This window comes from Neopelma chrysocephalum, unplaced genomic scaffold, assembly GCF_003984885.1.
Source record: "Neopelma chrysocephalum unplaced genomic scaffold, ASM398488v2 Primary Assembly neopelma1_24, whole genome shotgun sequence".
NCBI lineage: Eukaryota > Metazoa > Chordata > Aves > Passeriformes > Pipridae > Neopelma > Neopelma chrysocephalum.
The window spans coordinates 42,206,632-42,234,351 of record NW_020897693.1 but is presented as its reverse complement, the minus strand read 5'-3'; the positions used below and the strand labels follow the sequence as shown (position 1 = coordinate 42,234,351).

Here is a 27,720-nt window from a genome sequence, read left to right as displayed (position 1 = left end):
GACCCCAAGACCAAGATAATGCTATTTCCCATTCCTAGGCGATACAGCAAAAATGAGCTAGGAGCTGGTATTATTTTTCGTCCTGCCAGTCCTCATTCGCTGACCCAGAATTTATAGTTTTCACTTTTAACGTGATTTGTCATTACAGAGATGCATTACGTGATAGGAGTCTTCTGAAAAAGTACAAGATCTATAGTTTTTCTACACTGAAAGTGGAAAAAAAAATTGCAGATGCTAACCAAATTTTAGAAGAGTAAATTACTCCTGTTGACCTAAATTTCTCTAATAGTTTAATTTAGACACAGGATCTCTTTTCATTCTTCACTCTTATTTTTTCTACCAGTGTATTTCATGCACACAGTTATCTACCTGTGGCATCAGAGAGATGAAAACTTTAAAAGACCTAATAGGTAGTAAAATATACTTGAAGTCTTCTTCAGCTTGTGGGTCTTATGTGTGTGGGGCATTATAAACAATAGATCCACTTTATTACTCTCTGTTCATCTTTCTATCATGCCTCTCATCCTTTCTGACCATAACAAATTCCATCTTGTATCAATTCTATACCTTTTTCATAGGAATTCTAATAGTTGTGGAAGCTGACAATAATTTCTCAAAAATATTTAAAAGTTCTTGATTCAGAAAGCTGTAGCTGTATATTTCAACCTCTCCATTAGTATAAAGACTCACAAGTCTACAACAATTGTCTATTTTTTCATAACAGAAAAGCTACCACTGACAGAAGCTACCAGTTTCCTTCACTTCAACCCTTGCTATGAGTCTCCTTATTTAAAAACAAATTATGCTATACTAATTCCATTAGGAATTCCTCTGCACACCACTAAGAAAAGCACATTAAAGATTAGGAAAGCAACTGTTACTGGTCTTTCTGCCTATATCCGTTTGGCTTCATAAAAAAGACTTTTCTGTATAAGCAAGAGCTTGTTTTATTTTGAAGACCAAGGTAAAAGCCTGAAATAATCATAACCTTCTAAGAATTAAAGTACGAGTAGAATTTTTTACCTCTCTTTCAAAAAATTCAAACTTTGAAAATAGGATTATAAATTCCGTAACAAAAAAATCTAACTTCTTGCATCAAACAGTAAAACACAGACAAATGGTAAATAAAACATACTTCATGAACGAGTTGACCAGCCCTTTTCAAAATCACACACTCTGGATCAAAAGAAAATGCAAATGTAAAAGACCCATACAGACATAACTCTGAATACAGAATGAAAGTACAGTGTACGAGTACAGTGAATAAATGAAAAGCTACGAGGAAAATAAATATAAAAAGGGTAAAGAGACTGAACCCAAGGGTTTAAAGCTCTTGATTCATATTTTCAAGCAGTATTGTACATCTACTTCAGACTGATGCAGTCACATGGATCAGCATTACAATGTCAAAAAGGTAACTCTAGTGCTGCTTTCTCGTCCATTAGAAGCAACCATCAATCAAAGGCAGCTTTCTGAGGTAAACATGTAAGTAACTAAAAAATTGCTTCAATTTCAAGCTGTTGCTGATTCACGTTCTGTCAAACAAAAAAGTGCTTTATTTGATTCATGTTCACTTTGGGAATCAGGATGAAACTCAGTTACTTAATTAAAATGAAAAGAAAGAGTCAGAGTCATGTTTCTCAAAAATACATGAGATTTGTTCCATATAGCTTGGAGTGGACAGACAATCAAACCAGATAATACAATTAACATAATAAACAAATTGAATTGATGACACAAGTCTTTCAAATTTCCATCTCTGTGGCAGAATAATTTCAAACAGTAGATAAAAATGAGCACTATATATACAGATAACTAATCTGTATTTGCATTCCTGTTAAAATCATTATGAGCATACCATCAGAATCCTCCTGACTACCTGTGCTCATTTTGGCTAGGTAGAGTTCATTTTCTTCAGTGGCTAGTATGGGACTGTGCTTTGGATTTGTGCTGAACACAGGGTTGATAATACAGAGATGTTTTTGTTATTGCTGAGCAGGGCTTGCACAGAGCCAAGGCTTTTTCTGCTTTTCATACTGCCACTCTGGCGAGGCAGTTGGGGGTGCATGGGAGGTTGGGAGGAGACACAGCCAGGACAGGTGACCAAAACTGACCAAAGGGACGTTCCATACCATATAATATCATGTTCACTGGGAGCAAAAAGAAGGAGGGCACATTTGGAGTGATGGCATTTGTCTTGCCAAGCAACCGTTACACACGATGGGGCCCTGTTCTGGAAATGTCTGAATACCTGCCTGCCCATGAGAAGCCATGAATGAATTCCCTGTTTTTCTTTGCTTGTGTCTGCGGTTTTTGCTTTCCCTATTAAACTGGCTTTATCTCAGCCCACAAGTTTTCTGCCTTTGCCCTTCCTATTCTCTCCCAGATCCCACTGGTGGGGGAATGAACAAGCTGCGTATAGGGCTTAGCTGCTGGTTGGGGTTAAACCATGACACTACTCAATTATGTTTAAGTAATTATAATCCTAATAATATTCCCTACTTTCAAAATCACTACAATAATCTTAAATAGTCTTTTATTAGACTATTTTTTCCTTGTATACTCATATTTTAACTTACTTGTAATGGTACAACTATCCTAAAAAGAGTTTGACGTTCTGCAGTGGAAAGAATAAATAAAAGCATTTACCAGTAATTCCACCCACATTTACTAAAATTAGTACAGAATCATCTCTGGAAGAAAAGAATATCTCTTTCCTTTGAATGCATGTCAAATGTGCTCATGCACAGATCCTTCACAGTATATACTCAGTGTTAACCACCAGAATATCTGGCTTATCTATTTACTATGTTAGTATCAATATCATTCTGGGGAAGAAACATAGAAAAAGGAAAATTACAGTAAAAGGCAACAATTGATGTAATACCGATGCACACCAGTTCCCCCTCCTCCTCCCTATGGTTTGTAACTGAAGAAGAATATAATTAACTGAAAGGTGCGAGACAGTAAATTTTTAGTATAAACCCACAGCAGAATATTAACACAACATACTATTTTCACGAACAATACTTTTATTAGGTATTGGATAAGGCATTCATGCAAATGGATATCTACTGGCAGAATTCACCTTAAACACAGCACACAGGGTTCAAGATACCAATGTTATTCTAGCGCATAAAGAACTCCAAAGTTTTATACAAGTACCATAGGCCAACAGAATCTTCACAGATGTCATACAAACCATCTCAACTGGTCTCCAATGTGTAGTGCCCTGAAGATGATGAACTTAAGGTAAACCCTCAGTCATAGGAATGAGGGCAAAGAAAAGGAAAATAAGATGGAAGGGAAGAAATTGCATTTAGGGAAAAAAATCAGTCTTTTGTATGGTGGACTTAAAAAGTGGGAGCAAAAGAATCAAAAAAACAAACCCTAGTACTCACATCCTTCACCAAAAAGCAGGTAAAGTGAGTCATGAATATCTCAAATGACCTATTAAGGTACTAAAATCTACTTAGAATCTTTTTCAACTCATGGGTCTTACAGGTGTGGGGCATCACACATAATAGATCCAAAAGCCGCCACGTTCCAACTTTTCATTTAAAAAGACCAAAATTACTTTCTTCATTTAATCAGCAAGTAAGATGAGGCACTTGAAAAGTATTTATTAATACCTTTGTAATTGGCACTAAATATGTAAGATAGAAAGACCTGGATATTAATTTTATTGGTCTACATAGTCTCTAACAAATCATTTTCAATAGGTGGGATGTTTAAGTAATTAAAGTACAAGTGTATTTATCTGTCCTTAGAGTTGATTTTTCCATGTAAGTATGCAGCTAATAATTACAAACTCATGGTGCAAGTATTTTCTTTGTGTATAATACAACAAGCATGCAAGGTTCAAAAGAAGTTACAAGTAACCACATGGTGATAAAAATAAAAGGAAATAGACATACGCTTGGGTTAAAACCTGTAGTAAAGAAGCATGTTCATTTTAAATAGTCATTCTTTTCTCCATTGATTTAATGGGTCGCACTTGATGCAGTTGCGAAAACCAAAAATAAACTTGAATCTCGCCCTGAAGACTATAATCTAACTTCTAGCTCCCAAAATGGTAGAGAAATAGGTATCCTAATCCTGAGCTTTGAAATGAAATTACATAAAAGAGATTAACTGTTTATAACAGAAGAATTTTGGTGCAAGCAGCAATGAGGCAGTGACTCATGTTTTGCTATTTAATATGGACATAAATCCTCCCCCTCAAAAAGCTCAGTTACAATTTCAGCAGTGAAAATGGCATCTTTTCTGTTTCTCCCTTTAAAGACAGCATTTTTATCTCCAAGCCTGCCCAACAATGTAAATAATATTACCATGTAAATAAGCATATTAAAGCAGATGCCTTTCACATTTCTCTTTTACATATGTTTATTCTGTCAGAGACAATACAATCAATTTCCATTTACAACACAAACACAGTTATCATGTTTAAAGCATTTTCTTCCTGTCCCTAGTCCAGCCTTTTCAATATACTCTTGGTAACAGGAGTTACTAGGCAATTTCACTAGGGAGGAGAAAAGAAAATAAGAATATATACTACTTTGGAAAGTCAGACCACAAGCTGGTCAGCTGCACTTCTCATGCAGCACAGACGAACAGTAAATTATCCCATTTTGTAAATATAAACCACAGTTAGTAAAATGGAATGGTATTATTGAGTGCAACATTGCTGCTGCTGTGCAGCTCTGTTAATATCAGTTGCATTATCAAATGCTTTGATCCACCTTGAATCCAACTTTCCTGCGCCTGCTCTTCCTGTTAAAGAGAAATGTTTTGGAGTTACACAAGCAGCTTTGAATAACTTTTATTTAATCATAGCATAAACTGGTGGCTCCACTGCTTAATGCTCTTTGTTGTTCAACAATAGTCATGGGGGTGGAGGTGGGGGGAGGGGGAGAAGCTAATTGATACCTACCCAAATTAATTCACTGTTTTTACTTCAAGAAATGTGGACTTCTCATCAGAGTCATAATTGACAATTTAGACACAAAGCTACTCCCATAAGCCAAAAAAACAAGGCCTCCAAGATCTTCCATTTATACCATTCCTCATGCGCCTGGACTGTCCCAGAAAATCCTGTGGGAACTTCTGTAATTTTATTCAAAGTTACAGGGCATTGTCATTTAAAAGAAATAAAAACAAATTATATCATTCTGATTTAAGATACACTGGGGAAAGAAAAAAAATCAAATAGAAGATTTAATTTTAAAAACCTATGAGAAAAATGTCTTAGGAAAAACTACCTGTATCGATCTACTTGCAAAGCCAGAAGTATTCTCTTAAACTGGATGATTATTGAAAAACAGATAAGGACAAGAAGAATGCATAAATTAAGTTTTGTCCCTATTAAAAAACATGGAAGACTATGCTCTTTGAGGCTTCAGTCTTTCTTCATCACTATACATTTTTCTGACTTATTCTGGTCATCTGTATTTATATAATCTTACAAAAAATGTAAGTTTAAAAAAAAATGTTTGAAGTCCTACAAACACCTTCCTGGCTGCTCAAAGTAGATTAAGTCAATAAAACAAACCCCTAGTTACTATACTCAACTTGGATTCATACACACTCAAAATGATGCAATTCCATTCATGCCAGTTCCTCTACCCCTGCTTACACACTGCCTGAATCCGACTTTCTTATGCTATAGTAAATTTAAGAACAGTGGAAGAACATGAGAGTAGGCATTACAGAGAAACACTGGGGCTAAAATCACACTGCAGCACGTTTCTATAAACAAAGTGATTGTAATTTTGGAATGAAGCAATGATTAAGAAGTACTGTCTATCCACAGTCTGTTAGAAAGGGGTAGTTACCTAAATCCCATTAGTATGTAAGGGGTAGATGGGCAAGACATTTCCAACAATAGTTAATGAGTTCAATAAAGCATAGCAATTCCCCTTGGTCCTGCTCTGAATTGATACGACTGACAAGGAATGACTCAGCTAATCTGTACATGAGAGTTGCACAAATTCTCAGAACCCACAGTCACGTAACATGGACTAAAGAAAAATGCTGCTAAAACAACTGCTACCAAGATATGGAGACATATATCCAGAGCCTGGTATTTTTATTCCTTAGCATTAACCCCTTGTAGGGTAATGTTTTGCAAAGAGAAACATTTATTTGAATGCAAATTGAAGAATTTAAATAAGAATATCTGCATCATCAAGAGTCCATTCGAATAATCACATGTGTATCAAACATATGGTACATTTTCCTATTTTTGTAAAAGTATCAGGCAGAGGCAAGAAAGCGCGTCTCAGACAGATGTATCCAGGAAATCTAGCAGAAGTTTCCAACTGGGTCTTTGTCTGTTACCTCATTCTGTTTAATTACTACTTATAAAGCAGAAAGACATTTTTCTTCCATATATAGGGGTGTTCATCTGATAGGCTATAGGGAATTAGCACTCAATGGGAAAGACTCCATCTTGTCCAAAAGCATCTCCATGAGAGCAGCAAGGTTATTCACAGAGAGAGGAGCAACTTTAAAAACTGCAGTGAATGTGATAGCCACGTAAAACTAATTTTAAGAGACTGAGGCACAAGAGTTAGAGAATCCTTATTTTCAAAGTCTGCAAAGGATACTGTTACTCTTCAGACTGGAAAAAGGCCCATACACAACCTGATCTAGGAAGGTAAATATACATCGGGGGAAGGAGGGGAGAATCAAGATGTAAGAATGCCAGTGACATGTTCAATCTCAAAGGGTGGGTTTCAAGAACAACTCAATCACATACAATTCCTGTCACTGCACTTATGTTTCACTGGTCTACCTTTAAAAATTTTTCCCTGAGGACATAACTCTCTCTGACCAGAGATGCTACTTCTGGTCTCAGTTTTGGAATCTGAAGCAACCTTCTTTTTCAGGTACAGAGTCCTATAATTGTGCAGAATTTAAACAGTTGGTTCTTTAGCTGTAATATTGGTTTTGCCAGATTATGTCAATAGAAATCCTTACTACAGAAACTTCCATTTCCTTTTCAGTTTGTCTTCAAGACCCAAAGAGAAACTCTCTTATAGAAAAACTGCCCCTAAAAGATTAAATAAGGTGCCCCTAACAAAGTTGGAGAATTTATCAATAAATAATGGAGACCTCCTTGAGTTGCTTAGTCTCCAGAACTGCCTACATTCCCAATCTCTTTCCGCAGTGTAAAAATTTCTGTTTAAGTGATTAAATAATCCTATTTTTTTTTCCTGTGACATTAACCTTTGGGTTCCAAGGCTTGACAAAATCCAGGGTAATTCAGTGTTGGCATTTAGAGTACCAGCTGGTTAAAAAAAGGACAGAAATACTAATATTACTAAAGTCAACTCTAAAAATAGCTAAAAGAACAGTTCTACAAGTTTACCCCAGAGAACAGGATTAATTTTAATCTCAACAAAGCTATTTCTTGTCTCATTCCAAATTATTTTGTCATAGCATATCTTCTGAGGCACAGATACAAGCCTGCAGTCCTAGTTCCTGAAGTCCTTAAATCACAATCAGAATTTCACCTCAGTAAAACATCTTCTCTTCACATAAAGTTTACAAAGTGCTGCAATATGATCCGATACAGTACACGGCTGGACAAACACATCATGTGGTGGGTGAGCAATTGGCTCATGGGTCAAGCACGGAGGGTAACAGTGAATGGGGAAACATCAGACTGGTGACCTGTCACTAGTGGGGTTCTGCAGGGCTCCATCTTAAGCCCCGTGCTCTTCAACATCTTCATAAATTACTTCAATGCAGGACTGGAAGGGACACTAAGCAAGTTTGCAGATGACACAAAAGTCAGAGGAGCTGTTGACCCCCTCGAAAGCAGGGAGGCCCTGCAGAGAGACCTCGACAAATTACAGGACTGGGCAATCATCAAATATTTGAAGTTCAATAAGGGGAAGTGCTGGATTCTGCACCTGGGATGGGGCAACCCCGGATGTACGGACAGACTGGGGAATAAGATGCTGGAAAGCACTGCCGTGGAAAGAGACCTGGGGTCCTAGTTGATAGCAAGTTGAATGTGAGTCAGCAGTGCCCTGGCAGCCAGGAGGGCCAACTGTGTCCTGGGGTCAACCATGTCCTGTCTAAAGCATCGCCACCCGGTCAAGGGAGGGAATTGTCCCACTCTGCTCTACACTGGGGTGGCCTCACCTTGAATACTGTGTGCAGTTTTGGGCACCACAATGTAAGAGAGATATTAAGCCATTAGAGAGCGTCCAAAGGAGGGTGAAGTATATTAGAAAAACGTTCTTTACCCAGAGGGTGGTTGGGCACTGGAACAGGCTCCCCAGGGAAAGTGGTCGCAGCACCAAGCCCGACAGAGTTCAAGAAGCGTTTGGATGATACTCTTGGGCATATGGAGTGACTCCTGGGAATGGGTGCAGAGTTAGGAGTTGGACTCGATGTCCTTGTGGGTCCCTTCCAACTCAGCATATTCTATGATTCTGTGATAATGGAGTGTTATCTGCTCTGCCTTGTGGAGATTCAGAAGAGCGTTTAAATAGATCTGAATGCAAAAGTATGTGGTTTATCAGCACTTAGAATCATTCTTCTGAAGAGTCTCAGAGTAATCAGATTTTTGGGACGTGCTACTGTACTGCTTTTAGGGAAAGAATAGCCAGACCAGTACTAACTGCTGTTTCTCCTTTTTGTCAGCAACAAATGGAGTCAGAATGCAAGGCCACGGAAGCATCACACCATGACATGTGAAGGACTTCCCATGCCTACAACATAGTTCTCAAAACACCAGAATGAATTTGCAAGAAAAACATATTCGGTGCATAAAGAATTGTTTGGATAGTTGCATCCAGAGGTGATTGGCTCAGGTGACGAGTGGTGACTCCAGAGGTCTGGGACCAGTATGGGTACCAGGATTTTTTAGTATCTGCATTAATGACAGAGGCAAAGGGATCGAGGTCACCCCCAGCAAATTTGCTGACGACATCAAGCTGAGTGTTGCTGGAACCTCACAGGATTTAACAAGACCAAGTGCAAGGTGCTGCACCTGGGTCAGGGCAACTCCTGGTATCAATACAGGCTGGGGGATGAACAGAGTGGGAGCAGCCCTGCTGAGAAGGACTTGGGGGTGCTGGTGGATGAGTGGCTGGACATCAATGTGCACTCACAGCCCAGAAAGTCAACCATAATCTGGGCTGATTCAAAAGCAGCATGGCCAGCAGGTCGAGGTGACTCTGCTCCTCTACTCCACTCTGGTAAGACCTCACCTGGAGTACTGCGTCCAGCTATGGGTTCCTGTACAGAGAAAGGACATTTAACCTGCTGGAGCAAGAACAGACGAGGGCCACAAAAACAATTTGAGGAATGGAGCACCTCTCCTATAAGGAAAGGCTGAGAGAATCAGGATTGTTCAGCCTGGAAAAGAAAAGGCTCCAGGGATAGCTTATAGCAGCCTTCCAGTACCTAAAGGGGTCCTACAAGACAGCTGAAGAGGGACTTTTTTACAAGGGCACGTAGTGATAGGAAAAGGGGAAATGACTTCAAAATGAAAGAGAGTAGGTTTAGATCGGATATTATGAAGAAATTCTTTACTGTGAGGGTACTGAGGCACTGGTATGGGGTGCCCAGAGAAGTTGCGGATGCCCCATCCCTGAAAGTGTTCACAGCCAGGCTGGATGAGGCCTTGAGCAAACTGGTCTAGTGGAAGGTGTCCCTGGCCATGGCAGAGGGTCTGGAATAAGATGATCTTTTATCCCTTCTAACCCAAACCATTCTGTAAGTCTATGAAAATCGGCCAGACTGCTTCAGTCACTTGCATATAACAGGTCATTATTTTACAGGGCATCATAGTGTGAAAGCGTACTCAGACTTGCCATAAATGGACAGCTTGACCTACTGTTTGAGGAGTATGTATTGATGTATTCTAACACAAAATATTACATTTTCCCAGTTACACCTTCATGTAGTTTCCACTGGACACATTTCCAGGTCCTGACATAAACTAGTGCAATACTATCATCTCTTGCCAAATCAGGCAAAGGATAAAAGCATAAATTAGTAATACTGAGCAAGCACGAGGAAAAAAGCTCATTATAGTACAAGATGTTCTTATAGACACTTGTAACTTTCTAAGGAAGGTGGTATAAAGGAGAATTATTATACTTATACATTAATTATATGCCATCTCAAAATTAACCATGCAGCTGTTATTTATTAAATGCCAGTGCTCATCTAAACAAAAACAAAAGAAACTCAGTCTCCCGCTAAGCAACATGCTATTTCTGTATTGGATCAGTCATGTAGAAAGAAAGAAACATGGGAAATATTTAGCTGGATATTCCTATGTAGAACATTTCCAGGAGAGGAAGATAAGGTTTTCCCAGGGCAACAGAACAATTTTTAGAAGTTAAGAAAACCCACAGATTTTCCATCTGTGTTTAATATCAAAAAACATCCCCACAGCTACCTAGTTTCTCCGAATTATGTCATGCGCAAAGATGCCCTGAAACACAACTGGCATCTCCAGAGAAGAATTTGACATTGCATAAGGAAGAGCTACTGAACTCACATATCAAAGCTATCACGCAGTCTTCCAGAACCTGATCTCCTTTTATGACAAGGTAAACCACTTAGTGGTGTTGTAGGCTGTGGATGTTGTCTACCTGGACTTCAACAAAGCCTTTGACACTGTTTCCCATATCATTCTCCCAGAGAAGCTGACAGCTCATGGCTTGGACAGGTGCACTCTTCACTGGGTTAAAAACTGACTGGATGGCCAGGCCCAGAAAGTGGTGGTCAGTGGTGCTACATTCAGTCACAAGTGGGGCTCCCCAGGCTCAGGAGACAGTCCTGTTTAATATCTTTATCAACAATCTAGATGATGGGATCAAGTGCACCCTCAGTCAGTTTGCAGATACCACCAGGTTGGTTGAGAGTGTTGATCTGCTGGAGAGTAGGAAGGCTCTGCAGAGGGATCTAAACAGACTGGATTGATGGGCTGAGGCCAATTGTATTAGGTTCAAAAAGGTGAAGTGCCAGGTCCTGCACTGGGGTCACAACAGCCCCAGGCAGCACTTCAGGCTTGGGACCAAGTGGCTGAAAAGCTGCTTGCGGAAAAGGACCTGGGGGTGCTCATGGACAGCAGCTGAACATGAGCCGGCAGGGTGCCCAAGTGGCTAAGAAGGCCAATGGAATCCTGGTCTGTATCAGCAAAGTGTAGCTAGCAGGACCAGGGCAGTGATCATCCCCATGTACTCGGCACTGGTGAGGCCACACCTCAAATCCTGTGTCCAGTTCTGGGCCCCTCACTACAAGAAAGACATTGAGGTGCTGGAGCATGTCCATAGAAGGGCAACAGAGCTGGTGAAGGTGTGGAGCACAAGTCTTGTGAGAAGCAGCTGAAGGAACTGGGGGTGTTTAGCCTGGAGAAAAGGGCGCTCAAGGGGGACCTCATCACTCTCTACAACTACCTGAAAGGAGGCTGTAGTCAGGTAGGGGTTAGCCTCTTCTCCCAGGCAACTAGCAACAAGACAAGAGGTAAAGGCCTCAAGCTGTGCCAGGGGACGTTCAGGTTGGACATCAGAAAGAATTTCTTCACTGAAAGGATGTTTAAGGCTACCCAGGGAAGTGGTGGAGTTGCCATCCCTGGAAGTGTTTAAAAAACAACTGGATGTGGCACTTAGTGCTATGGTTTAGTTGACATGGTAGTGTTCAGTCAAAGGTTGGACTCAATGATCTTGGAGGTCTCATCCAACTTTAATGATTCTTAAAGTCCATTTAATGTCAAAGAGCTCATTAAATACACTACAGCTGATACTCTGGTCATTTCAACCAGTACTTGACTTCACAAATTCAAAGTATACATTCAAAATTAGAGTAACCAGAACTAAATCTGGTTTACTATTGATGGGAGAGCCATCTATCAGCTGTGACTTCTCTGCTCATGCTCCCCTAATCTGACCGAGACCGTGGCTGCAACAACACTAGTGCTGGTACACAAAACTTATCAGGAACATGCAGTCACATAAGGAAAGGAGAAGAGAGTTCCTCTACGATACAGGAAAAGTGTCATTAAGTTTGACTGTGAAACTAGACACCAGGAAACCGTAGCTTCATAAATACCATAAGCCAGCCAAATTAAGTCCTAAGTCTCAAAGACATTTCACCCACTCATGAGCATTGTTCCTATGCTGCTATCCAATTCCTGTGTGCTGGTGCTGGTCTTTTTTGAAGTGCACGAAGTCCTGGATCACACATTCAATCTGTTCTAAAACTAACCATCACTTTCAGGGTTTGCCTCAGATAAATTCTCCAACGCACTGTGCAGGCACAAGTGCAAACATAGCACAATCACTAGAAAAGAGAGAGGACTGGCATTGCCATCTTCCTGCACTGACTGGGGCCTGAGAAAGAAAACTGAAATGTAGATTTTTCTCTCCCCTCTCTTCTTTTTTTTTTTTTTTGAGGCTTCTCAAAGCACTATTTTAACTCCGCTCTGTATATTCACAGCTGGTTCCTCAGCTGCAGTTTCAACTCAGCAAATATGATTAAAAGAAGTACTTGCACAAATCTAAATTTAAATAAAAGTATGTGACTTCACAATGCTTTAGGAGTCCATGGGTACACCTTTCACTTTAAGGTGAAAGAATCAATTTCATATACATTAACTTACTTGCGTAACAGTCAATGTCAAGCAAATAGTTTATTTGTCCAACTAAGTGAATCAGAATTAAACTTCTATAAAATTTAGGCTGCAATTTACAAAATAAAAGATGAAGAAAAGAAGACTAAAGAAATACGTTTTACATTAATATTTGCAGCTTGGCAGTGTAGATGGAAGAATTATTTTCCAATATGCTGAGCATTATAGCTGGATCTTCCAGTACACCATGTATGCATCAGGACCAGAAGCTGTATAATCAGAATAGAGTAGCCATTTTTCATGATTATATAATACAAAAAAACCTACACAATGTAGACAATCAGCTTCTAAAGTTACATTTAAATGAAAGCTTTCATTTAAAATCAAAGGGGAGTTGCTTTCACCTTCAGAGAAATTTTCCAAAACTAACAAGATGACTAAAAACTAGACAAAAAAATAAAAACATGAAACTTTTAAATAGTAGTGGTTTTGACATTCACAATTAACTACATAAAATGTATTAAATGATGTTTGGAATTTGAGAATACTCTAGCTAATCAAGCATGGCTACAATAAAGTACAACTTTTTTATTGTTGTTGGGTTTTTTTTAAGTTGTGCTAAGTTTAGAGGCATTGAATACTTACCAGTCTAGATAGAGTATCTATTGTGTCTTCAAAAACCGTTTTGGAGAGGGACTGTGTTGTTTTCTACACCAATAGATAGGATCTCTCCAAACCCAAAGTACACTATGTTCCCAAAAGGCTGAATAATTCAGTCTTCCACCTTGATAACTCATTATCACCCTGGTATTTTGAGTATGACAGACATGTCAAGGTCTAGAAGCTTTAACACTAAGCAGGCACAAATAAAAAAAAAAGTAGCTGACTACAAAATAATACAACACAACAATGTAAAAACCCTAGGGAAATCTATCAGGAAAGCCCTCAGAAAACAAACCACACTGCAGTGCACATGCCAGTAAGCATCCTTGTATCCAAAACCCGATTCACATCAGGCAAAGAATACATAACTTTGGCCGTATACCCTAAAACAATGAGCTACAGTTAGACAAATTAATGTAAGTAATAAGATGAATCAAACATCAGAAAACATGGAAATTAAGATTACAGCCAAAAGTTCACAGCAGGAATAAAAATTACTGTCCCTGAGTTGCTTATTGCCACTGTCCTGGTAGAAGTCACGATGCCTTGAGGTGGAATGCAAACTATTCAATTATTTCAGTGTGGTCTGGCATCAATTTATAATAAGCCATCAATCTTGACACTGACATGGCTGAGATGCACAGTTATTCTGCTGTCCTTGTTCTTCTGTTGGGCCAGCAGTGTGCAAAACACCGGCACAATACAACTCTTCGGTGATTCCTGTTAGACCCTCCAGAAACCACCAAACACACAGGCTGAAGCTCTAAAACATAGATATTAGACACTCCAATGCCTCTCCCTCTTTAGGTACCTAATTCCATTTGATTTTAATGGGAAGCTCATAAACATCCCTGACAATTGGGTCTAAGGAAGCCCAGTTCCTCAACAAGAATCAAGGTTAATTGAGATTAAAACAGATGACAGTCCAATTTGTTACCACATTTTTATTAAATTAGGATTTGCTCAGTCTAACTGCAGAATGTCACCTAATTAAAACTGAGTACTCCGGACATCAGTGACCTAAAGCAGAAGTTCATTCACGCTCATGTCACAATAAAGTGACTTTAGCCACCAGGAGAGCTACTACGTCCTCTCCTTTTGCTTGTTTCTATATCCCTATGATGCAGCAAATCAAGGAGTTGATTTAGCTGAAAATTAATGTCACAAAAAATGATCAGCCTTAGCTGGATCATCTTATCGATCTACCTCATTACACAGTTATCTGAAAAACAGTACTAGAAGAAAAGGGAAAATTGAAAGCAGAGTCATCCGCTAAAAATAATTATTAAAGAGAGAGAGAGAAACTTGTTAGGATTATCAAAATTACTATTATCACTTTAGAATGTGAAAACAAACTGTGATAGGTAACAATAAAAAACAATTAAAATGAAATCATGTCCTATGAAAGTGAGATCTTAAACAGGATTATTGTGTCCAGGAACTTACCATGAGCTAAAAACATTCAGAGGTATATAATTACGTCATATTTAAGAGAAGACAATGAACAGAAATTTACAAAATCTGTGACCATACATCATGTCTAGACACAGACAAGACACTGTGGAAATACAAAATAATCATTAGATGTTTACAAATAAATACCAGATGAGTAAAACAATTAACTTTGCAATATCAAGAAGTAAAAGACCATGCCCCAAACTCCACGGTATTACTGGCAAATGAGAAGTGAAGAACACAAGAAGCCAAAAAAGAAGAATGAACTGATGAAACAGTGAGAGCTGGGAAATATCTGCCTTCCTGTATACACAGCAAAGCAAGAATTAGTCACTAGGAAAAAAAGAAAACTATTCTCTCTAACTCAGATGTCAACCCATTTTCAGATTACAATAGTAAAAGACTTCAGGAACAGAACTCTAGAAAAAACAAGTACCTAGTAAACATAGAACAACTCTGCATATAAGCAAACCAGAGTATTCAAGTTCGGGGTGGGGAGGAGACACTGGGGGCAGTTTTTAAAGTTAAAGGATATGAAAAGAGAAGAAAGTGGTTGGGGTTTTTCGTTCAGAATGAAAGCCGTTAAAGTGTGTGGATTCTTCCTGAACTTCAACAGAATAACATTAGTAAACACTAGGTTTGCTGTAGCATACAAAGGTTTCACTGGTTTAGTTAGCTCTAATGCACTGTACAAGGAACACTAAAGATATTCTCAGTAAATTTAACATCTTCAACTCAGTTGGTTAGAGCATGGTGCTAATAACAACAAGGTTGTGGGTTGGATCTCTGTATGGGCCATTCACATTAGAGCTCGACTGAGCTCTGATTCTTGTGGGTCCCTTCCAACTCAGAATATTCTGTGATTCTGACTCAACTTGCAGATTAGGCTTCCATAAGTGTGACAATATAAATGACAGCAGTATTTTGATATTATTTGTAGATATTTAAAGGTAAGAGATTTACTTTCTAATACTGTTCTTGAATATTTTTAATGTATACGGAGATAACATAATCCTTTTCAAATGTGCTATAACACAGCCATATTTAACAATTCCTTTCAATCTCATCAAGGCTATTTTTATAGTTGGATTTTCAGAAAAGGCAGTGGCTTTTTGGATAACATCAAGGAGCATCCCACATAAGGGAAAACCTGAAGGCCAGCAAATAATGCATCTGCTGGAGAAAATAAGGCACAAAAAGACCAGACTGACAGTATTGTCAAACAGCAACAGGTAGGGATATTCTATTACAATAGATTAAAAAATTCCTGACAAACCAAAAGTACATACCTTTGTACATTATGTAAAAGATACTATCTGTGTTACAGGCAGCTTTTCAACTGTTTTTGTTTTTACTCCACTAAGTACCAGAGAGGCAATATACTATTGAGCAGCAAAAGCTTCCGCTGGATTATTGTATTAACATACCTGGAAAGCAACTGATTCCCTTACAAAAAGCCTATCAAGCAGAGTTGAAGCTACCTTTCAGCAAAGAGAACAATGCAGAGGCAAAAACGAAAGCTTCATCAAAAGAAAAAGAATGTTATGTCCCCAGAACAGCTGCTCAAGTAGAGAGAAAGCAGATAAAGATGTCAGGAGAAGGTCAAGGCCAGATTGAAAAGCAATTGGCAAGAGAAAAGATATGAAGTGGAACATTTACCATCTAACAAGGCAATGAGGTAGTTAACACAGATTGCTGGAAACATGATCTTTAATTGGGAAAAGAGCAAAGAAATTTGCTGCCACACGGGGAAGGAAAAAGAAGTCAGCTATGCTGATTGTTGTGAGGTAAAAACCAGAATTGATATGCATACTTTCAATGATATGCATCACATACAAACTGTTTTCTCCGAATTTCCCTAGAGTCAATAGACTGGTTTGATTACAGAAACACACAGCAAGTTTTAAAATCCTCTATTTAGTAAATTTCAGCATAAAAAAAAATATATATATAAGCAAAGCACAATATCAAAAGTAGTATCAGTGGACAAAAATGCTTATCTAAAAGTAATGCCATGCACCCCAAAACTCTGAACACTGAGCACAGGCGTAGATCAGAAAAGCACTTGACACAGCAGAATAAGCAAACTGAGAGGTAGCTGCAGCTGGTTGTTCAATTACTAGGTATTGTTTAAAAATGCATATTCAACTCAAAATCCCTCAGAACATTTGTACTTTCAAAGATGACTTACACAGTAATTGAAAGATCTGTATTTTAAGCTACCAGAATTTAAGTTATTCAAGTACCTGCAAATCAATACCTTCAACAAGAAGAAGGAGGTAAAATGAAAAACCAGAACAGTGAGAAGTATTAACACAGTATCTTCTACAGTAATTCCTAAGGACTATAAAACTAATCTCTTAAGCTTTCTCTTCTGAAAGTCCAAACATACACAGGATGCTAGAACAGCTCTGCTTTCGGCCTGTGGTAACTGCCCACGAGTGAATATTCACTTAGAGGGAATATGAACTTCCTGAACGATTGGTGTTTTTAATATTAATATTCATGGAATCTTGCAAAATCAACTGCAGGGAAAAAGAGGATTAAGTACAACTCTGTGTTGGTGAGGGCCATATTAAAAAGTCAGCAATGTTTATACACGTACACAGGCACTCTATTTCAGGGTGGCTTTTTTAAATTACAGTACCTATTTTTATCTTGCCTATATGTTTAACATAGTGGAAGGTAAAAAAACTACTGAAAGACAAAAAAAAAAAGTTGTATGCAAACATGATGGTCAGCAATGTTTCAGAGCAATATTTTAGGAAATACCTGAGTAGATAAACAGCCCTTTCAATATCACTGAGTTCTTCATCAACTGTCAATCTTTCTATTTCTTCTGGTGTCTGTCAAGTGTGAAATAGAGATTATGAGTTTCCAACACCTTATTATTTCACCACTTCGATCTTCTTAAAACAAGTCCTTCCTCCCCACATATCCAGGGACAGTTTCATGAGTTACTTGAATTTATCCATGAAATCTCTAGCCAACATTTCAAATTCAATCAAATAAATCTTTCACCAGGAAAAGATGCAATGTTAGAGCAGTACAATTCCACGTCAGGCATTATCACTATTAAAGTAAAACCAAATCACATATAAGTTAATCTAAGGACCTAAGTTAGTCTATTTTTTTCCCAGTTTAATATTCTTATACTGGAAATATTAAGTCCCTGCTTTGTAGTATTCGAGACTGTTTATTCCAAAAATAACTGAAAATAATGTTTAGTATTCTGGTGTCGTAAAAAAAAAAATAGACTGTCTACTCACTTAGCTGTGCATAAATAAAACACACACAATTTAAAACGGATTTTAAAGCATCCTTCTATTTTGAGGTATATACCTTCAGGCTCCTGCGTACTGGTCTCTCTATAATAGTTAGTTCCTGCAGGTCTTCTATGTATCCGAACAGATTGCTCTGACTAAAATCCATTTTGGAGAAGGTTAGCGGACGCATGTAACACCTAAAGTCTTCGGCAGCCGACGCTGTCCCCGAGCCTCACATCGCCCTGCGGGCGGCGGGAACGAACGCTCCGGGCGCTCCCGCCGCCGGCACAGCCCGGGCTCGGTGCACTCACTGCGGCAGCGCCCGCCGCGCCGCCCGCCTCCGCCCAGCCTCCTGCAGGGAAACTTTCTCCGCTCGGCCCGGGCGGGCAGCGAGCGGGGCCGGCACCCGCAGCCCCGGGAGCGCCGGTGTAGCTGCTGGTGCCTCGGCGGGCGGGAGTTTCGAGCCAAGTTTCCCCTGGTCGCGGGCCGCGCCTGCCCGCTGCGGGGGCCACGGAGCGCGCTGCCCCCGGCCGGCGGAAGGGCACGGCGGAGCTCCCGGCGCAGCACCCGGGACTGCGGGGCTCGCTCCGCACCGGTAGGGCACGGCAGGGCGCGGGAGCGGAGCAGCCCCGCCGCGGCGCCCGGGTGCCGCCTCTCCCCCCCGCCCCGGGAGGAGGGACGGTTGCTGTGGTGCAGTGACGCTCCCCGCCCCCGTCCCGCGGCGCGGCCCCCTGGACTCCCTCCCCGGCGTCGCGGGGGTGAGCGCCACAGATCCCCGCTGGGGCAGCCCCAGCACCGCCTCGCCGGTCGCTGGGGCAACGCGGCGCTGAACAGCGCCCGAGCGCGGCACCGTCGGAACACGCGGGGGGCGCCGCCCCCTCAGAGCCGGTACCGCGCCTGGGGTGCCCCGGCCGCCGCAGCCCAGCCTGCCCCGCCGGGCTCCCCCGCCTGCTGCGGCGCTTCTTGTCCACAGATGTGGCTTCTGTTGACTTCCCCTCCTACAGCTGCAGCCTCCCTGAAGCTCCTCGTCCGCTGCTGCGGCCTCCCTGGTGGGGCGCGGCATCCCCTCAGCCGGGCGGTGTCCCCCGCCGGTGGTGGTGGGACCCCGCACCAGTGTCCTGCCCAGCTCTCATAGCTGTGTCAAAGGAGAACTACACCGGACAAACCTCTAGATGAGCTGATTTTAAAGAAAAGTCCAAAGCAGGTTCCTCCTCCAGTGAATGCTTTTATATTAATCTTAAATAAATAAATAAATAAATAAACCTTTGACATCCATGGTAGTAAATTATGAATCTACACTGATGACATTACTTGCACTCTTCATAAATTCTTATTCTTCACCTTTTACATTCCAGACCCAGGTTATACACCACTCACACTTACAGCAGCGCAGATTTCCGTATGGGTAGTCTTCCTGATACATGCAGTTAGGCCTTGGATGCTGTAGGATTTACCATGCTCATTCACAAATTTAGAGTACACTGGGGGTACAAGGGAGAGTATTTTTTTTCAAAATAAAACTATACCATTTTTACCCCTGATTCACAGACAAATAAGCACAGAAAATGAAATCTTTTTAAAAAACTTAGTAGGACAGCTCCTGTTGGGGTGGGTCAGTGATGCAAAATTCATGCTGGACAAGAATCATTACACATAGTTGGACTTAGCAATAACTGAGCTAAGTTATTCACCAGGCCTCTAGACAGTGGTATTTGCAATAATTATATGGAACACAACTAAGCAAATCACACTCACAGAGGAGTTAAAATCCCTGTAAATATTTCACAAGGGCTTGAGTGGGTACAATGTTTTACTATTATTGTGAAATGCCCACATGACCTAGTAAGTTTTGTTAATAAAGTATAAAAGTAATTCCAGAAATTGTAAGGATTAGATAATACTATGTAGTATATTGCCCAGAATTTTAGTAACTTTTATTCCGTGATTGGTAAGTACCTCAGCTTTTATCTAGCAAAAAATAAACATGGTCCCCTGTCTGTTATTTCTCTGTCTACCAATTAGGCCAAATCCTGTGCTCAGTTAAACAAGTAAAACAGTAAAAAATTAGGGCATCTCCATTAATTGCAAATGTACAACAGAAAATCTAATCCAAAATACATATAAATAATCAAAGTGTTATGTAATAGAAAACCAAAACCATTTGGAGTTTTCAAGGCATGACAATAAATTAAAATGAGAACAGTATTTTGAACATCTCCTTTGCATAATCTTTTTAACTAGGGAACATCATCAAACAGCAAATACAATAGTTATGACTGAACTTAAGTTCTCTCAGAGTAGTTAAATAACTATCTCCATGGGGAGAAATAAAAAATTAGTTTTATACAATGTTCTTTTCTCAAACTCAGAATCCTGATGTGCAGGCTTCTGCCAATGATAAGTATTAGGAAAACGTACTGAAATCCCAATGGCAATTACTTAGGAAAATCCTTTTGCAAGTTTTTCACAGCCAATCTGTGGTTATTTCACCTTGTGAAATAGTGAGAAGTAGTTCTCATGAATCTTAAGAGATCTTATGTGTGCCTTGAATTAGGAACTCAATGCAGTTTTCAAACCAGGAATTTCATAACTCAGTTTTAAAAACTGAAGAACATGGAGTTTAGATATACAACAAGGCTGATTTATGATGTTATATTTTACATAAATTTTGTAAACCACTAAGGAAGAGAGTTTCTTATAAACATTTAAACAACTCCTTTAAAAAGCTGTCCTGTCCTTCTAACTCAGTCCAGGAAACACTGTGAGGGCATCACTTCCATTAGTTTTAAAATCAGTAGATATATCAGAGACCTACAAATATCCTGGAAATGTTAAAAGCAGAATAAAAATAAGATTTTTTTTTCCTGTAAATTGAATACCGGACTAAAGATCACAGGAGGAATTAGATTAAATATAAACAAATATCCTTTTGATCCACACATTTGACAGAAAAAAAAAATTGTTGCATATTTTGTTCCAAAACCACATATATAAAAATTAATCTCCTCTGATAGTAAATCTGCAGGCAAGTAGTCTCTCATTCTCATCTATGATTAAAGTTACGTATGACTCCCCTTCTAACTGCTGCTGCTTCCAGCTCCTCCCCTTTTCACTCTCTTCTCTCAAATAAAGCTCTACTCTCAGCTTCATTCTAACCTTGTCATAGCTAATGTAGTAGAATGAAGAGCTATTTCATGCTGCTTTTGTGAAATCCAGAGTGAATTGGAACCTTCACTTTAACACAGGAGCTGTGTAAGGTTGCAAATCTAATACTAGGCTGATTTCAAATAATTCTTCCTTAATGGAGACAACTGCAGAGAATGCAGAAAAATAGCACCCATGCTGAGTGGGAGAAGAGAGAGGGTGCTATTCAGGCCTTCTGAAGCAATGAACTCTAAATGCAATACAGGTAAAGACCAAAAAAAAAAAAAGGTGGAAGGACTTTGTACCTAAAGAATTCTTCAGGTACACTGGCTCAACCTAAGTATTTTTGGGTGAAGGGATTTGTCATGTCGGACAAGGCCATTCTCCTTTGCTACCCAGCAGTTAGGTGTCTGCCTTCTGGAAACTGCTCTGAAAAAGTTGTGTTCCTTACTTTACCTGTTACATGTACCCCAAGAATTACCCTGTAAAGCAAATTATTCACAGAAAACTGAAAATTTGTGAAGTCTCAGCAAATATTGCCATGTCTGAATCAGCTGAAATATGAAATAACTGGTTTGGGGGATACAGAAGAACATGACAAGAAATGCTTTCAGGCAAAATGTGTACATTCACAATTAAAAGCCAGAATTTCTTATGCAATGGCCAAACTAAAAAAGGAGGAAAAAATCAGCAAAATTATTTTTAATTATGTTGGGGGGGGAAGGCAATATGTTTTGGGTCAACTTGAAAGTAATGCTTTCTCTTGGGGTTTTTTTTGTTTGTTTTAATTTAGACAACTGAAGAATTACCATAAACATAAAAATTAAATGAAACATTTCATTCTTCATTTCCCATTTTCTTTCTTTTAATACTCCACAGAAAAATAAATACTATTTCATAATGTACACTGTGAAGATTATGCAGTGTGTAATCACAGTTCTGCTCAGGACTCAGCACCTGAACTGTGCAGAAGTTCAGTTCAGTGTGTTCACCACTACTGAGAGACAGCTGGAGCTGTAATAATTGTTGCTCACCATTTCCAAATGAGCAGCCTCTGACTGGAACTGGTTTTTACAGTTCACCAAAGCCTTAAAAAATGCAGTTTTAATGTTCCATCTAATGCCTTAGCCTTACCAAACAAGATTTTTTTTTATTCCCTTTGTACTCCAGGTAAGAATGTCTCCATGAACAGTGGTTCTTCAGAAAAACTCCATGTTAAGGCAAACCTGTAAGAAGATTAATATAAAAGAAACATGGACAAAAATATTAGTCTACTTTGGAACAATGCCTGGAATGTAGCATACACAAACCTCAGCAGGAAAAAATATTATTTAGCATATTTTCTAAATTGTTGCTAAGAAACTGTTGCTTCATTTTACTACTGTCATTTGCAGAAAAGTTTTGATTGTTCTTTTACCGCTTGGGTCATCTCATTGTAATAGCTGTATAATTAAATGGGTTATAAAGGAAAAAGCACTGGATTGTATTCAATGTGCTTTCATCATCTGTAGCCTGGTCTCCGATATTCTCTCCTGTAACTTAGTTCCCTCCAACAAGCTCTAAAAACCCAAAAAGATCATACAATAACACAGAAAAGATCCTTAAATTTGTTTTTATGTAATATATAAAATCTGTAAGACTGCAATCACTGTGTTCTCTCTGTCTTTCTGTAAGAACTAGTAATGTTCTCCTACATTGTCTAATCTACTACCCTCTATCCAGAAGTAGTTAATAGCACATGCACAAAGACAGAATAACAACAGAGCAAATAGCAAGTGCCATTTTTCTTCATATCTGCCAGCTATTTGTAGGATTTTTCACCCAGTAGTAGGATCTAATAGCAAACTACAAAGTTTAAGTGAATGATTTTCTATTGTAGAAACTTTTTTTCCCACATTTATTAGTTTTTCCAAATATCCAGATAAAGCAAAATTTGTTTGCATTCTAGAAATAGGAACAATAATGGCAAAAATCTCAGTGCCATCAGTCTTTCAGTAGGGATGTCTATACCGCATTCTACCAGCGCCCTGACCCAGAAGATGAAGAGAGTGTACCAAGACATACCAGCCTGCTGCCAAACCAGAGACTGGCACTGCTATATTCATAACAAAGAGGAAGCCGATGAGTCCAGTTCCTTGCTATGACAACCATGAACAATCTGTCATACTCATGTCAAACATTATATTAAAACTAACAACTTTTTGCCTTCAAGTATTCTTTACTCATCGGTTGCCGTAGAAACTTAAGATTTCTTACCTAAAATTACTGTTGGCCAGTTTACTGAGTTTCTTCTTGTGTTAGTGTTGTCCTTTCCTTTAAATTATTCTCCCTTTCCTGGTATTTAAAGTCTGCAGTCATATCTGCTGTAATCATGGGTTAAAAAAGCTAAGCTCAGCATTTAGTCTTCACTCCTAAAACAGGCTCTTCATTCCCCTGATCACCCTAGCAGTCCCCTTGGTATCTGCTGCAGTTTGGTTTCACCTCTCTTGAATTAAAGTGGTCAGAATACAGTATTGAACATAAAAGTTTCAGGGAAGTAATGCCTCTTGTGAAGAATGAATGTTTGTGCAGGAATTAGTTTACCAAATATACCACAGCTGCAGCTCAGAATTATCTTGTGGTCAATAATTCTGTCATCCACAGTGATCTAAAACTAATTAACTCTTAATGGTATAAATTCTATTCACTTTAGCTGAATGGTGCGGTAGTTTGTATAAGTATATTCATCCAATTATTCTGGTCTTCAAGGTCCTTTCAATCTGCCTTGATATCATAATTCCCCTCTGTATTAATAACTGTGTCATCAGCAGATTTAATATTGTATCACAGTTATTCATTAAATAAGATTAGTCCACAAGACTTCAAGAAACTCCTCGAGTAAACTTGATATAACTGATAGTCTATCAATGTACACACCAATGTGTTCCCTCAAAATGAAACATGTATTGCTCTTCCTCTTTAGCAAACTCTTTCACCTCAAAGTTCTCTACTATTCCTTGTTATTAATAATTTCCCATATTAAAAATATTTTGAGGTTGTCCAGATAGATTAGATGACCTTTATTTTTCTGCCCAAAAAGCAGTTACCTTATTAAGTGACATGGCCTGATTTGCCATTTTCCCCTGGGTTAATCAATATTGATGTTTATTTAATTTCCTGTTATCTTCTTAACTTTCTTTATAATTCTTCCCTTGAAAATACATTCTGAAGTATCTACTGCATCTGACTGCATTTGCAACCATTCCAAATGTTTCCCTCACATTAAATGGATGTGTCTTTGCTATTCTTCAATCACACATTCTTCTTCTGTTCTTGAAACAATCTTTGCTATTGTAACTAGAGTTAAATATGCCAGTACTCCTAAATCGCATGCATGGAGATTATCTTTTTCTCCTGGCTTTGAGAACACATTAGCTGAAGGAGCAGCATGATGTCTTTGACAAAATGCTTCACAGAGCTAAGTAAGAAACACATCTGTGAAGTTAGAAGATGGAATAAAGAGAGAAAAAGAAAAAATAGGCAGCACAGGCAAAGGAGCATATATTTTCAAAATAGGTTTAACGATAGAGAACTAATACATTGGAGAAATATAGAAAAATATTGCAGAATGCTGCAGAAGACAAAGAAGAATCCATTCTAAAACTCTCGTCCAGTTAACAACCCATCTCCCATAGTTATTATTTTTATGGCACTATATCTTAAGATATTGTCAGTCATAGAATGATATTCCAGAACTTTTGAATATGAAAACACAGGCCTTGATCCCAAGAACCAAGACTTTACCTTGGCACTTCAGGACAGGACGACAAGCCTCATCTGGCCTCATGCTAGAAAAGACAGAAGAGCAAATTCTACAGCCTTCAAAACACAGGAGGCATCAAGTCCCCCACTGGCCAGCAGCTGCATGTTTTTCATGCGCACAATGTACCATGAGTATTAATATAAATCACAGTATGGTGACATTTTTCATTAGCAGTAATGGCTATTAAAATCAGTAATTAACCAGATACTGACATTCCTGCAAGAAGCCAAAAAAACAAAAGAAAGGAAAAAAAGAGAGAAGCCAAAGAATTTGATTAGTATGTGAAAGCCTACATCAGTTGCTTACATGCAGATTCAATTGTTCCTGGTGCTGAATTCAGCTACATGAATCCCAGAATTAAAGGTATTGGTCAAAGCAATCCCTGATTGACCTACCTTAGAAGAAGTCTTCTATATTTTATAAAAAACCAAAATATGAATTGACAAAACATATAATATCTAATATTGCACACTAGAGACCAAACCACAATCTCTGGACTACTGATCTGCAGGACCATAGTTTACAGCTGGGAAGAACAGGATCTGCTGTCAGGTAAAGTTCTGTAATGAAGACATCAAACCCTTCAAGTTCTCTTTAGCTCTCAGACATACTGGCTTAAATAACTTCGAAATTATTGATAAAATAATAAAATATGTATGTACTGACATGAGTTATGCAAGACAAATGACATGACTCATTAACTTATTAATACAGGTTATTCTCTTCAATTCACAATTTCCTGGTATTTAAATAACTGTTGATCTAAAAAAGTCCTAGGGGGGTAAAGCAGGCCTCTGTTTCATTTGTCACTGGTATTTTTACTAAGAACTCATTCAGCACTGTAGATAATGGAACTGTATTTACCAGGATTCTATCAGCTGACTCTCTGTTAGGACACAAAAGTGCACTTCTTATTGACAGAACCTTGTCACAACATAACAAAGCTGCATCTCTTTCAGGTGACAAAGGCTCAGAGAGATTAATGTCACTCTAATACTAAGCAAATGTTTAGTTCCCTTGGTTATCCCATTTCAAAGCAACTCAAATAATCAATACCTCTTGTACAACCAGTTCACACCATGGCAATCAGAAAAGCTAACATGTCTATTTAGGTAAGATCATTCTGAATCTCCAGGCTCATTACAAATAGGCATGTCCCTCCTTTCAAATTAAGATTTAGGGCCTGTAATTTCAGTCCCTTAGTCTATAAATAGTACACAGAGCTCAATGCTGATCAAGCAGAAAAGACAGCTGCATATACAACTGAATTCTTACTGAAAAAAAAAAAATCAGAATAACTCCTATGTCCTGTGAAAATAGGCCCACAATTACATTAAAAAGCATAATTCAGCAAGTCATTTCTATGTTATATCTTTCTTTTAGGACAAAACTGGGAACTCTGAAACCACATAAGGACATATGATTAACACAACATACAGCATAAGGACATAAGATTAACAGCTAAAAACTCTCCTGTCCACAATTTTTTTCTTATTCTTTATTCAGGAACAACATTAAGTCAGCCACACCAAAATTTCAGCATAATCTGTTTCTTTTGCTTCCGCAAATTTGCTTTTGCTAATATCCAGTAAAATAAAAAGAGGGAAAATGGAAAAATTGTAAACAAGTCACTCGCAAATTTGAATCTAATAATGTGGAAGGAAAGATACTTTTAAAAAAGGAATGCATAAAGACTGCTGGGACCCCTCATTAAAGCTGTTGATGAAGACACAGTCCCAGCTCCTGTCAGTGAGACAGCGCCGCTGGGCATCGCTGCCTCCAGTTCAGTACTACATAAATAGGGTTTGCTGGTCGTAGAGTTAAAGGTACTGTATAAAACCTTGCTCCCTGAATCGACTTCCTGACAGTCACCGATTTAAACTCATTTCGTACAGAACATGAGGACCAAGCATCAAATGCTCTTTAGCCTTGCTCACAGAAGGATATGAATTGGAAGCAACTGCTCATGTTGTGCGTTGCCAGAACATTAATGCTGATTATCGGAAGTGAAACTGTCCTTGAAAATATTTAATATGCTTATTTCTTCCCTTGGTCTTAAAATAATAACAAAGAAAAAAACCAAAGAAACAAACAACTCTTTTGTTTTCCCATTTTCTCACAGGACCTGGAAGCACCTGCAAATACCAAAGAGAAGAAATAATTGTAGTTGTAATTGCACTTTAATCTAGTGTCCTGGTCCCTTATCACCTTGAAACCTCCCGTTTTTAACTCTCTCCTCCCCGTGTCTCACAGCAAAATAGGCTGTTCTGAGCATCAGCCACTCTTTTAGCAGAAACAAAAATCTGCCATTATCATAGCGTATAATTTATGACATCGTCTTCCTACAGCAAGATCAAGCTGCAGAGAGTATGTGAGAGGAAAAAAAAGTCCTGCTGTGACCTCGGTGGCGTGCTTGCTCCTCCTGCCGCCACTTCAACTTTTCTCCAAGTAGCATCGCTTTACCCGCAACACTCTTAAACAGGAGCACACCGGCACGCAAGCAAGCACGAACAGCAAGGGGTTTAGTGAATGACTAATACGATATTATATCCAACGAACGGGCTGATGACATCCAACCGCAGCCACTAATTTTAGAGCTGCAATTTAAGAGACCCTTCGTCAGCGCGCACCGATCCCCCATCCGCCCGCCCGCCACCTCCCGCCACCTCCCGCCACCTCCCGCCACCTCCCGCCACCTCCCGCCACCTCCCGCCACCTCCCACGGGCACGCGCCGGCGGGCGCCGCGCAGTGACCTCACGCGGCACCGGTGGAGTGACGTCACGCAGCA

The 27,720-nt window shown here is 39.2% G+C and overlaps 1 protein-coding gene across 7 annotated transcripts in view; it reads right to left on the bottom strand.

Annotated features, from left to right (window-relative positions):
• Window positions 1-18,632, bottom strand: part of PPP4R4 (protein phosphatase 4 regulatory subunit 4) — a 68,309-nt gene extending 49,677 nt beyond the window's left edge. For 6 of the 7 annotated variants that reach the window (XM_027673884.1, XM_027673886.1, XM_027673885.1 and 3 more), the window contains exons 1-2: window positions 18,062-18,632; window positions 17,492-17,565 (exon numbers count right to left, since the gene is read on the bottom strand). In XM_027673884.1, coding sequence (XP_027529685.1) covers window positions 17,492-17,565; window positions 18,062-18,175 — 188 coding nt within the window. In that variant the 5' untranslated portion in view covers window positions 18,176-18,632. The remainder of the gene's footprint in view (window positions 1-17,491; window positions 17,566-18,061) is intronic. The other variant, XM_027673888.1, reaches the window with a different exon arrangement.
• Window positions 18,633-27,720: the final 9,088 nt, after the last annotated feature.